Here is a 14,252-nt window from a genome sequence, read left to right on the forward strand (position 1 = left end):
GTACAAAACCATATGAGAACCAGATCACACATTTGTTCCTTGACACACAGTGAGTGGCATTGTGAGGAGAAAGAGAGAGCAGGGCCCTGCCAAATTTCTAACTTTCAAGGGACACAGTGCTGCCTCTTGGGGCTCACAGCCCCTGTGTTAAAAGCACACCTGCCTAGAAGGAGGGCCAGGTGTTTTTTATAGTACCATTTCATAGAAGGAGAAAGAAGGAACCTCCTTGCATGCCAGGTTCCAGGCTAGATGCTTCAACATGCAAACAGTTTCCAGTTTAGAGTTGAGGAAACTAAGGTAAAGAAATTTGCATGTTTGATAGACATTCCTAAAAAAAACTACAATTAGAAATTCCATTACATCCAACTCTCTCTCTCCTGGTTTATATTCCTGAGTTAAAGTTATAATACTACAGCAAGACCCATGTTTATAGCAATGTAATTCATAATAGCTAAGATCTGAAAACAGCCTAGATGCCCTTTAACAGACAAATTGATAGAGAAAATATTATTCAGCCATGAAGAATGAAATCATTATTTTAGGAAAATGGATGGGTCTTGAGATCATAAGGTTAAGTGAAATAAGTCAGACACAGAAAGTTAAATATCACATGGTTTCTCTTACATGAGAAGCCCAAATATAAATAAGTGAAAGAGTAAAATAAAGGAGAGATGGTAGGAAAAAAGGAAAAGACTTGTGAGATGGGGGAGGGGGAAGGTTGGTAGGAAGGGATCAAAAAGATCAAGATTATAAGATCTCTATATACCAACTTTCCAAAACAAATTCAACTATTACACATTGCAAAAGACACTATTTTTAAAAAAAGAAATATGCATACATGTACTTTAAAATACTGCAACAAGCAGTATGGGGCATAAATAAAACACTGATAAAATGTGAATAATTGAAGAGTATGAGTTTTATTATATTAGTCGCTATTTCGATATATATTTTAATAAAAACAAAACAAGATGTGGACCTCCAAATCCCAGCAAGTAAAGGGTAGAGCTGGTGATTCAACCTGGTTCCAAGGCGACTGCTTTTGTGTCATTGTACCAGGCAATCTGCTTGGCAGGGTACTTAGTGAACATCAGTAAGCACCTACAGAATGTGTCCTTAAAGTCACACCTGAGACTATAAGGGCAGAAATATAAGGAAATGAAAAGCAGATCTCAAAAGAGCAGACAAACCAGAACAAGGTTAGAGAGCCAGGAAGTTCATCTGAAACAAAAGATCACAGGCTGAGGAAGGGAAACCCCAGGTTTTGGAAGCAGTACACAGCCTCGGTTCAGTGCACAGGACATGTGCAACAGCATTCCCATCTCCACACCTAACTTCCTCCTCCCTTTCTTTTTTTTTTAATGAATTGTATTGGTACATTGTAGGTATACGATATAATGACATTCGTCATTGGAGATTTGCACCTTTACATAAACTCTCTTTGTTCTTCTTTTTCCCCATTCCCCTGCCCCTCCTTCAACCATCCCTCCCTATTTACAAAGACTTTGATTCTATTTTTTCATTTTCTAATATTAATTCCATTCCCTTCTTTTCTTCCTTCTACCCCTCCCACTTCCCCTTCCCTTTTGCCCCTTTTCTTCCTATTTCACATTATCTATTATACCTTTTAGTCCTTATTTACACTTTCAGTTTCTCACACTAGAGAAACTATTTGGTATTTACATGTGTGTCCTATTTATTTGACTTAGTATCGCCTAAATGTGCATCCATTTAGCTATAAATGTCTCTAGTTTCTCATTCTTTATGGCTGAGTAGTACTCCATTTTATTTAAAAACCACATTTATCCAGTCTCCAGTTGATGGGCAATTGGGCTGCTTCCAAGTTTTAGCTATTACAAACTGTGCTGCTATGAACATGGGTGCACATATATCACTGTGGTATGATTCTTTTAATTCTATGGAGAAGATACCCAGCAGGGGAATGGCTGGGTCAAATGGGACTTCCAGTCCTAGTTCTTTGAGGTATCTTCATACTGGTTTCCACAGTGGTTGCACCAGTCGACACTCCCACCAGCAGTGGAGCAGGGTTCCTCTTTCCCCACAGCCCTGACAGCATTTGTTATTGGTTGATTTCAGGATAGCAGCCATTCTTACTGGAGTGAGGTGGAATCTCAGCGTTGTTTTCATTTGCATCTCTCGAATGAACACTGATGTTGAACATTTTTTCATGTATTTATTTGCTACTTCTACTTCTTTGTCTGAGAAATGTCTGTTCATTTCAGATGCCCATTTTTGGATTGGGTCTTTAAATTGGGGAGGTCCAATTTTTTTAAGTTCTTTATTGATTCTGGATAATAGACCTGTGTCTGAGAAACAGCAGGTGAAATTTTTTTCCCACATTATAGGTTATCTCTGCACACTGCTGGTGGTTTCTCTTGCTGTGCAGAAGCTTTTTAGTAAGAAGAGATCCTACTTGTTGATTGTGCTAGTTCACGGGCAACTGAAGTTGTGTTCATAAAATCTTTTCCTACACCGATGTCTTCAAGGGTTCTACCTAACCTCTGTTCCAGCCAATTCAGCGTTTCTATTTTAATATTTAGATCTTTAATCCATTTCAATTTTAGTTTAGTGGATGGTGAGAGATATAGGCCTAGTTTTAATCTTTGGCAAGTTGAAACCCACTTTTTCCAGCATCATTTATTAAAGAGGCTATCTTTCCTCCAGTGACGGTGTTTAACTCCTTTGTTGAAGATGAGGTGGCTGAGTGTGTCTGGAGTTGTTTCTGCATCTTCTGATCTGTTTCACTGGTCCTCAGGTCTGTTTCTTTGCCAGTACCATGCTATTTTTATCACAGTAGCTTTGTACTATACTTTCAAGTTGGGGATTGTGATACCACCTGCCATGTCTCTGTAGCCTAGAATTGCTTTTGCTATTCTAGGTTTCTTCTTGTTCCAAATGAATTTTTGGATTATTTTCTCAAGGTCCATGAAGTATGCTGCTGGAATTTCAACTGGGATTACATTGAATCTATATAGCAGTTTTGGAAGTATGGCCATTTTCACTATATTGATTCTTCCTATCCAAGAGCAAAGGATGTCTTTCCATTTTCTGATATCATCTTCAATCTCTTTTCAGAGTGCTATAGTTTTCAGAGAAGAGGTCTTTGATTTCTTTTGTTAGGTCGATTCCTAGGTATTTCAGTTTTTTGGATGCTATTGTGAAAGGAATTATTTGCCCTATTTCTCTCTCAGTGAGTCTGTTATTCACGTAGAGGAATGCTATTGATTTTTTGTGTGTTGACTTTGTATCCAGCTACTTTACTGAATTTGGTTATTAAGTCCAGAAGACTTTTGGTGGAGTTCTTGGGGTCTTCGATATAGAGTATCATGTTATCTGCAAATAATGACAATTTGGCTTCTTCATTTCCTATCTTTTTCCCTTTTATTTCTTTCTCTTGTCTAACTGCTGTGGCTAATGTTTCCAAAACTATATTGAACAGGAGTGGTGATAGTGGACATCCTTGTCTTGTTCCAGATTTTAGTGTGAAGGATTTCAGTTTTTGAGCATTTAGTATGATATTGGCTGTTGGTTTTTCATAGATGGCTTTTATCAGATTGAGGTAGAGACCGTCTGTTCCAATTTTTTGTAGGGTTTTTATCATAAATGCGTGGATTTTGTCAAATGCTTTTTTTGCATCTATTGAGATGATCATATGGTTTTTGTCCTTGGCTCTATTGATATAGTATATTACATTTATTGATTTGTGTATGTGGAACCATCCCTGCATCCCTGGGATGAATCCCACGTGGTCAGGGTGTATGATCTTCTTGATGATCTTCTGCATTCTATTTGCCAGTATCTTATTAAGGATTTTTGCATCTATGTTCATTAGTGAGATTGGCCTATAGTTCTCTTTTTCAGTTAGGTCTTTCTGTGCTTTGGGGATCAAGGTGATGCTTCCTTCCAGGAATGAATTTGGGAGTATTGCTTCCCTTTCAATTTCATTGAAGAGTTTAAACAGTAGTGGCAATAGTTCCTCTCTAAATGTCTTGTAGAATTCGGCAGTGAAGCCATCAGAACCTGGGCTTTACTTAGTTGGTAAGTTTTTAATTATGTTTTCAATTTCATAGGTTGATATTGAGTTGTTTAGAATTTGTAAGTCTTCTTCATTCAACTTTGGTAATTCAGACATATCTAGGAATCTGTCCATTTCTTCTGTGTTTTTCATCTTATTGGAGTATAGATTCTCGAAGTAAGTATTGATGATCCTCTGGATTTCTGCTGGGTCCATTGTAATTTCTTCCTTTTCATTCCTAATTGCATGGATTTGGGCCTTTTCTTTCCTTTTGCTGATAAGGTTGGCTAAGACTTTGTCAATGTTTATTATATTGAAGAACCAACTCTTGGCTTCATTGATTTTTTTTGTATCGTTCTCTTAGTCTCTATTGCATTGATTTCTGCTCTGATCTTTAAAATTTGCTCCCTTGTATGAGCTTTGGGTTTCTACTGCTCTTCTTTTTCTAGAAGCTTGAGGTTCAGCATCAGGTTGTTTAATTGGGCTCATTCTGTTTTCCTAATATGAGTATTCACTGCTATGAATTTCCCTGGTAAAACTGCTTTCATTTTGTTCCATAGATTCCAATATGTTGTACTGTCATTGTCATTTAATTGTAGGAACTATCTGATTTCTTCTTTAATTTCCTCTGTGACCCATTGGTTATTCAGAAGTGTGTTGTTTAATTTCCATGTGTTTATGAAATTCTTGCAGTTTCTTTTGCTATTGCTCTCCAATTTCATTGCACTATGGTTTGATAATATACAAGGGATAACTTCAATTCCTTTGCACTTATTTAAACATGTTCTATGAGTGAGTATGTGCTCTATTTTGGAGAATTACCCATGTGCAGCTGAAAAGAATGTGTATTCTGATTTTGTGGGGTGGAACACTCTGGAAACATCTGTTAAGTTCATTTGTTCAAAAGTTTGATTGAATTCTAGTATTTCATTGCTTATTTTTTGTCTAGTTGATCTATCTATTTGTGACAGTGGGATATTGAGGTCCCCCCCTACTATTGTATTAGCGCTTATTTGATTTTTCATTTCCATTAGTATTTTTTTTATATAGTTGGGCACACTAGTGTTTGTTGCATATATATTTATGATTGTCATCTCTTGCTCTTGGATTGTTCCCTTTGCCAGGATGTAGTGTCCTTGTTTGTCTCTTAATCAGTGTTGGTTTGAAATCCACTTGATCTGCAAAGAGCATGGCTACTCCTTTTTTTGGGGGGTTCCTGTCACATGGAGTATTGTTTTCCACTCTTTAACTTTCAGTCTATGAGTTTGTTTTTGAAGTAAGTGTGTTTCTTGTATGCAGCATATTATTAGATCGTGCTTTTTGACCCACTGTGCCAGTCTGAATTGAGTCCATTAACATTGATGGTTATAACTGATACGTATTGACTTATCATTGTCATGACTTTTTCTTTTTGTTGGATTCACCCCCTTTTCATTTAATTTCTTGTCATACCCAATGGATTCATTCTGCTGGGCTTCTTGGGGTTGTGATCCTCATTGTCTTTTCCCAGGATATTGTCTGAAAGTTTTTGGAGTGCTGGTTTGGTATTCATGATGTTCCTAAAGTACTCTTTGTCATGAAAGTATCTTATTTCTCCATCAATTTTGAAAGATAGTTTTACAGATTGCATCAGTCTGGATTGGAGGTTGTTTCCTTTTAGGGCTTGAAATATATCTCTCCAAGCTCTTCTTGACTTAAGTGTTTGTGTTGAGAAGTTTGCTGTGATTCTGATGGGCTTTCCTTTGTATGTGATTTGTTTCTTTTCTCTAACCGCTTGTAGAATTTTGTTTTTCTGTTGGGTTTGTGGAACCTTAACTATTATATGCCTATGTGTAGATTTGTTTTTTGATCAAGGCTAGTTGGAGTCCTATATGCCTCCCTTATCTCTTTGTCAAGTTCTTTTCTCTGCTTGCGAAGCTTTCTGCCATCACCTCTGTTAACAGTTTTTTTATATCATCTGGTCTCTCTCTTGTTTCATTGACTCTGATCAGTCTTATGTTATTCTTCTTTGCATCATCTAGCAGCTGCTGGATTGGTTTCTCATGATCCCTTATTATTTTAAAGAGATTTTTCTTTTCCTTGTCAGTAATTGCAGTCTTATCTTCTATATGTGAAATTCTGTCCTCACATTGGCTCAATATGCTGTGTAGACTTTCAATGGAGTTTTTAATCTCCTGGAAATCTATTTGCATCTGTTTTATGGATTCCATTTGTTTCCTAAGTTTGGATTCGATCATGTTCCTCAGCATCTCTATTTTTTTTATCTGTGTCCTCTCTAGATTTATTAATCATGTCTTGCACTATGGGCATAATCTCTGCTGTTATCTGAGAAATTATTTCTGATTTAGCTTTTTCCAGATCCTCTTTTGTAGCTAGTTCAGGGAGTCTAGGTCCTTTGGGGTTTCTTTAGGTATTCTGGAAGTCTGGTTTTGAGACTTGTTTACATATCTTCTGATTTCCATGGGTTACAGTAGGGGTGGGGGGTGTTGCTTGTGCCTGTGCAGCTCACCTCCCCAGCGTTGTGGGTGGTGGTACGTTGGCCCGGAAGGCTCCTCCTCAGTGCTAGTGTCAGCTCTGTTCCTCAGCACTGGGGGTCTCCTCCTCTCTTTCTTCTCTGTGTTGTACTTAGTTATGGAATCCAAGCCCAAATGGTAGGTTTTCTCTAGTTAAATCATTAACAAAGCCATAAAGTACAGTAAATTTTAGATATTCCTTTCCATCTTCACATCACCAATCACATTTCTTACAGAAATTATTTAATGTTAAAAATAATTTTCAAGAATCTTTTTTTCCCCATTTCCAAGTGTCCGTGATATTTGTGCCATCTGGTAGGCATTTGGTTTCAAAACTCATGGAGACAGAGGATTGTTTCACGTCTTTGTACTAGTCAATCATGTGGCCCATTTCCTAGTTGTATTAGGATGCTCACTTTGTCAGAGGCCTGTGGACTATTTCTAGTGCTCGAATTCTTACCCACAGTGGTGGCTAATTTCATATTTAAACCATGATCTTCCTTCTTAAGAACTTAAGAGGAAAGGAAATGTATTTCATTTATTTCATTATTATTATAAAAAATAACTTCATAACTTTGTTTACCTATGCGCAATATTTTTGTGAGAAAAGCATCGCTCCCACAAGTCCAGTCTGATGGGGGCTTGTCAGAGAAACAAAAATGGTGAAACAAACTGAGCCTTAAAGGAAGAGTAGGAGGTTGGCAAGCATTTATAAGAAGAAAGGCTTTCCAGGATGAGGAAATAAGAGAAAGGAAAACCACAGAGGCTGAGAGACTCTGCCAGGTTTGAGGAACTCCAGCAATGGCCTGGAGACACCCCTACAAGTGGTGCTCTGAGTGAACTTGGCTTGTCCACCAAAGAGAGCCCTCAGAGGAGTTTGTTGTAAATATTTCTAGAAAGATCCTAGGGTAGCTGGATCTGAGGCCAGTTAAGAGATCAAGCAGGTCCAGAGAGGGGTCATCTGAGTTGCAAGTGGGAATGGAGAGAAGAGAGCCAATTATGAGAGGAAAGGAAGGAAGATTTTAAGAGGGACTCCCAGATTCCTGTATTCAATAATGAGGAAGACAGAAGTGAGAAAAGAGATTAGGATGCCCAAGAGACAGATGGAACAGGAAGACCCAGAAAAGTAGAAAGACCTCAATCTCTGGAACCAGAGAGGGATAGTGCTGAGAAAGAATGAATGATCAGCAGCATAACACAGACTGGGGCTGTTTTATTGAGGGTATGGCTCCTTAGTAAACATATTACCTTGTAATTTTAAATTCTTATTTATTTGAATATTGACAAAGTGAGTCTTTTAAAAAAATATTCTTGTTTCCTTAAATGTAGCTCATTTTATATAGAAATGGTCTTTTCACATCACTTTGCCTTTTACATATTACAAAATTCTCTGTATATTTTAAGTCAGTGAATTCTGATCAGTCAAAATAAATTTTTAGTACTGTTGCTTTAACTTTCTAAAATTATTTTTAACCCTTAATGTTTCATCTCCTGTAGAGTGTTCACTGGAGAGAAGCTTTGAATATCCTGAAGCTGGTTGTTTCTCGGTCAGCAAGCCTTGCGTTGCCTTCCTACCAGCACAGCGACCTCTCCAAGATAGAAATACATCGAGTATGGACCAGTGCTTCTAAGGAATTGCCTGGGAAAACCCTGGACTTCCACTTTGACATTTCAGAGGTACTTAGCTACATGAACTGCTTCTGTGAACTTCAGCGTGAATTTATGGTAGAAAAAGTAAAATGTAGTTGCCAGGAGAAAAGAAGGCTTATATTTCATTACAAATGAAGACTTTTAAGGCCTAAATTAGGTTCTTTTATTTTAATCATATATTGAGGGGCAAGGGATATAGCTCACTTGTAGATCACTTGCCTAGTATACCTTGCCCTGGGTTCAATCCCCCCACCAAAACAAAACAAAAAAAATACATTGAGTATCACATTAACTAAGGCTGTCAATTGGCAGATTTAGAATTAGAAACTAGCCTATTAATGACAAAATGATTTTTTTAGAAATACATTTAAAAATGGAATGATCTTAAATATCTTAGACCATGACCTTCACTCCTTTACCTCATGACTATCATTTCGTATCTTGATATGCGAAGTATTTGTCCCAGAACTATACCAAATGGGCACATGACCAAGATTTATAGAAGCATGAAAGTCATGTATATGGTGGCTTCTGCAAACCACACAGCTCTTTAAACAAGTAAACTAGGAACCTTCCTGGGGCAAAGAGCACAGGAGGAACAGAAAAAAAAGCCCTAAGGACCCATGCTAAGGAGCTGGAAAGCAAAGATCAAAAGTAAGATTTTTCTGCTAGTCCATGACCCAAAATTTGGGCAGGCAGTACTTAATTGTTTAAGTCAAAAATATAAAATAACTTGGCTTTCAAGTTTTTTTTACCCCATGATTCATGACCCCCCCCCACCAAGCATAAACTGTACTGTTCATCTTTATAACCAAGCCATAGTGGTACACTGTCTGCTGCAAAGCAGATCATTAATAATTATTTCTAGATACTGCAAAAAATAAATCAGATATGTTTATATGGAACCCACACTAGTAAATAGGTTGTATCCCAGCTAGTTTTTATTCCTCCTTTCTGTACTAGGGGATGAATCCAGATTTTCACATAAGTCCTCTACCCAGACTAGATTTTTTGACACAACAGCACTTGTTGAGTTTTATTATCCTTTCAGTGTTCAGGATGAAATAACTCTTTTACTCCCGTTGTGATACCTACATCTATATATAGTATGCATGTAAATGCTATTAAGGTATTAATTTAATCCCTGTCCATATTTAACTATTTTTTTACATTGCTAAAGGGAAAAGCTATTTTCACTCTTAGATTTAAGTTTATCCTGCTCCCAAAGGTACAAGAAACATGTAGCCAATTAGCTGCATCCCTTAACTCCCAGAACCACTCCAGAACAATGGCTCTTGGGAGGTAGAGAATTATTAGTAAGTTCATGGCCACCTGAGGCCCACAAGGTGGTGTCAGCAGAGGATACCTCTGTGGGGCTCAAGTTGGGGAGGTGCTGCCCACTTACCACTACACTCCAAGGAGCACAGGAAGTGAAATTTCTGAAATGTCCAAAAACCTGACCCTGACCTTATCCATTTGAATAATTTAAAAGATAATTAAATGTATAAAGATTGATGATTAGAGCAACCTCTAGAAGGGTAAAGAATTATAGTCTTTTTATAAGAAATTCTATCTTAAAAACCCAAAAACTATTTGCTTTCCTGCATGTTTTTGCATTTTCTTTTTTTGTTCTGTTTTGTTTTTGTTTTTGCATTTTCTATCAGTGATTTCTAAAGCATAGTGAACATCAAGTGATTAGATTTGTTTCCTGCTGATAAAGAGAGTGGGAGAATGTTGAAGATACAAATGATTTAGAATGTATATTTGAACATCAGAAAAACAAGCCTATGTGTAACACCAAGCTTTTCTGATCTAACTTTTAAACATATAAGCAGTTCTTGGTTGTTTCTGAGTAGAAAGGTCCAATATTCTACAAAACTAATTAATGAGTCAGAAGAATGTGTACTCTTTCATTTTCTCAAGACACCAATCATCGGGAGGCGATATGACGATTTACAGAATTCTGTTGGACATGACGGGAAGCCCAGGGCCATGGCCGTCACCCGGAGCGTGTCTTCCACTTCATCAGGCTCCAACTCCAATGTTCTTGTTCCTGTGAGCTGGAAAAGACCCCAGTATTCTCAGGTATTCAATCCCAGACTTGCAGCATTTGAAGGGAGTTTAGGGGACCTCCTGATCCCAAATCCACATATACTACCTGAGTCCACCATTTATTATCACAACATTCCCCACTGGGCCTCAATCCTCCCAATGTGGGGGATCTCACAGAACCTTAAGGGCACCCATTTTATCTTTAAATGGCACATTATGTTGACTAGAAGTTAGACTCTGTGTTGTTCCTACGCATTGGTTCTAGCTCTCTTACAGGTTAGGAAACAAAATCTAACCTTTCATTCACATGGTAGCCCTTCAAACATTTAAAGAAACCCTGCCCTTCTGCCACTTACCCAAGTGATCCTCATTTCTCCAAGCAACACATCTTTAGTTCTCCCAAGCTATTTATAGGGTTTAGACACCCAAAGGGTTAATAGGGCTTCACATTCAAATGCCATTCTGGCTGCTCTCCTCAGAACATAAATTTAAATCATGATTTCCAAAAGCAGGCTGAATCATGCTGCCAGATTTCTCTATAGATTGGTCATCATAGCCTAGGACTATATATATATATATTAGTCTATGGGTGACTACATCACATTATTGATGCCACTCGGTTTGCTGTCAGGCAAAGCCCCTGCACTATTCAGGAGTCTTTTAGTGATATGTGACAGAAACCCACTGAAAACTTACCATAAATGGAAAAGAAATTTATAAAACTATCAGTGTTAATTAGCTTTTTGTCACCAACAAAATACCTAAAAGAATGAACTTATAAGGAGGAAAGGTTTATTTTGGCTCTTAATTTTAGAAGTGTTAGTCTATGGTCCCTTGGCTGTGTTGCTTTGGGCCTGCGGTGAACACAATACATCATCGTGGGAATATATGATAAAAGAGGCTTGTTCACCTTGTAGAGGCCTCAGAGAGGAGGACAGGCAGGACACCAAAAGCCCTTTCAAGGGCACATTTGCAATGACCGAACATTCTCCCACTGGGCCCCACCTCTTAAAGGTCCCACACCTCCCTGCAGTGCCATGGGCTGGTAACCAAGCCTTTAACATAACCCTTTGGTAGACCTTCAAGATCAGAACTATAGGACCATCCATCTCAGCTTTATGCACAGCTGGATTCTAGCACACTGAGGTTGGGAACCAGATGCTTTGACACTCTCTCCTTTCTGTCTCCACATTCCCAAAGTCTCAGCCTGCTGTTTTCCCCTCTGTTGACTCCATTCTCAGCAGACTCTTCCCATAGGAGCCAGCAGCAAACTGGAGCTCCAGGTTTCCATGGTCTTCAAGTCTGGTAATTTTAGAACAGAGGCCTTCTTCCGGCATCCATAGCTATAGAAATAAAAATACCTACAGGGTATGTACAGGTCAGGAAAAACACTTTGTTTGCATGCCCAGCAAAATTCACCTTCATTCTTAACAGTTTGGGAAATGAATATATATCAGAGCTTGCTGGAACATTAATAGGCTTTCATTTGAGTTTTTGAAAACGTTGTAAAAGAGAAGAAAAATGTACAGTCCTATTCCATGTTGTTCTACATGGATTTTTCTCAGAACTGTAAAATTACCCTTAAAGCATAGGAGAATAGCTGAGCAAATCTACAGTTATTCCCTCCACATCAAAGTCCTCATATCGCTGACTTTGACACTGACCGTCCCTTCTATAACTTGGAAAGAAGGATGCAGTAGACAAGGTTCCATTAACAATGAACATCTAAGAGAGTGGTATTGGTTTCTTATAGTTTCTAAATAACAACCCTAAATCAAATTAAAGGGGAGGGATCATTGTAAAGGGATTAGGAAGACTGTTTTAAGAGCAGTTCTGAAGTACATCAACATTTTTTGACTCTAGTTATATATCTTTTGATTTTCAACTACCAGTCATCCTAAGACCTAGTAATCTCATGAAAAATGTGATGGTTTAGAGAAGATTCCCCATAATTAAGGGGCTGGAAAATAAGGCTTGTGAAGAAAAGAAGAAAGAATCTGTTTAACTTTAGGAAGGATCAGGTGAGAAAGATTTAATGTGGCTTACAAATAATTGAATGCCTTCATCAGGCAGAAAGAAATCTTCTCTCTTGAAGAAAATAAATCTGTACTATAATAGATTTAATTTGGGTGTAAGAAAAATCTTGCTAAAACTAAAAGTTGTAACAGTCAAGAAAAAATTATCAAGGGGAGTGATGGCTCTCCACTGAAGTATCCAGGCATTTTATTTAACAATTTATCTAAAAAATTATTTTACCATGTTATCAATATTTTACTATTATCAATGAGATGTTTTACATTGTTTTTTCATAGCAAGTCTTGTGTTTTACATCTCAGGTCTTCTTTACTTTGGTACCAGGGATTGAACTCAGGACCTTGTGCTTGCGAGGCAGGCAGCGGAACCACTGAGCTAAATCCCCAGCCCTTACATCTCAGTTCTTAGTGGCTGAATTTCAAGCACAGTCACCTGCCCTCTGTGGCAAAGGACTATGACATTAGAGCAGATCTGCTCACAGGACCCCACAATGAAAACCTGCTTTGTGTTTCTTTTCCAGAAGAGAACAAAAGAGAAGTTGGTGCATGTCCTTTCTCTGTGTGGCCAAGAAGTAGGATTAAGCAAAAACCCATCTGTAAGTTCCATCATGTCACACTTATTGTGGTGTCATATCTTTTTGCTTTTGGTCTGTTTTTTTGCTGTTGATCATATAGTTTTGAAGACTCCACAATGAATGAAATGCATGATACCCACTATCTATACCAAACTATCTACACCAAACTCCTGGATTGTTCTTACCTACATCATGGTTTTTAATTTCACTTAGTTTAAAAACCAGGAATGATTTTGTTGGCTCTTTTCCCCAGTTGGCTTTTTGTCCCAATGAATACTGTCTTCATTTTTTTAAATTTATTAGATTTTACACACACACACACACACACACACATATGTATATATGTATATATGTATATGTGTATATATATATGTATATATATGTGTATATATGTGTATATATATGCATATATCTCCAAACTTCCTTACAGTATATGTATTGTATCTACTGCACCACCATGCATGACATAGATGCTAACCTTCTTAGATGCAATTCTATTCCATATACACACACTTCTTACTTTGGTGTCATTATTTTACTCACATACTACAAAGATAAAAATAATGACATGTTAACAAAAATTTGGTAAAGATTTTATACTCTTCTCTTTATTCACAATACTTAAAAATACTAAAAGATAAAGCCAGGTATGGTGTCACATGCCATAATCCTAGCATTTAAGAGGCCAAGGCAAGAGGATCATTGCAAATTCAAGGCTAGCCAGAGCTACATAGTGAGTTCAAGGGCAACCTAGAGTATATAGTGAGACCCTGTCTCAAACAACACAAATTATAAATATTTCTAAGTGGCATGTTTTTTCTTATATAAATTTTCACTGTTGTAGCAAAAAATGTCATTAGGCTTTTGAAGGAGCAAATGATTAAAATGTTGTAATAAAAATAAAAAAGCTTCTGAAGCTTTTATAAACTTCAGAAAATTTGAATTAAGTAGATATGAGCATATTGCAACAAAAACTGCAAGTGTTAAGGTTTGGTTTCACCAAGTATTTTTATTTTATTTATATTACAGCATCTTTATTACTTACAAAAAACATAATAAATTAACTTATAAATAAAGTAGAATTAGCAAACTAATTTCTCTTTGGAACTATTTTTAAAATCCCAAACTGTATCTACTTACTTAGTTCATGAGCAGGTGAAATAGTAGAGGCTCAAAAATACCCACTGATGTGTAAGCACCCCAGTTACCCATCAGCTAAACGTGACCTCCGTTTAAGTCACCTTTGTTGTCAGTGGTTTATTGCTGCACCTGTGACATTACTTAGGACAGACAGAGCTGCGTGGCCCACAACAGAGAGAAACAAGAGTGTTTCACCTCTGCAGTGCACCACGGCCCATGAGAGCAATTTCTTACTGCGGTCATGGTTGGCACT

The 14,252-nt window shown here is 37.5% G+C and overlaps 1 protein-coding gene across 9 annotated transcripts in view; it reads left to right on the forward strand.

The window, feature by feature from the left end:
• Nucleotides 1-14,252, forward strand: part of Fry (FRY microtubule binding protein) — a 475,943-nt gene that overhangs the window by 414,393 nt on the left and 47,298 nt on the right. For all 9 annotated transcript variants that reach the window (XM_087199565.1, XM_087199561.1, XM_087199560.1 and 6 more), the window contains 3 exons: nt 8,047-8,226; nt 10,123-10,284; nt 12,806-12,880. In XM_087199565.1, the coding sequence (XP_087055691.1) occupies nt 8,047-8,226; nt 10,123-10,284; nt 12,806-12,880 (417 nt within the window). The remainder of the gene's footprint in view (nt 1-8,046; nt 8,227-10,122; nt 10,285-12,805; nt 12,881-14,252) is intronic.

Source organism: Heterocephalus glaber, unplaced genomic scaffold, assembly GCF_053883595.1.
Source record: "Heterocephalus glaber isolate CG9 unplaced genomic scaffold, H.glaber_assembly_v1.0 deba00001720, whole genome shotgun sequence".
Lineage (NCBI taxonomy): Eukaryota > Metazoa > Chordata > Mammalia > Rodentia > Bathyergidae > Heterocephalus > Heterocephalus glaber.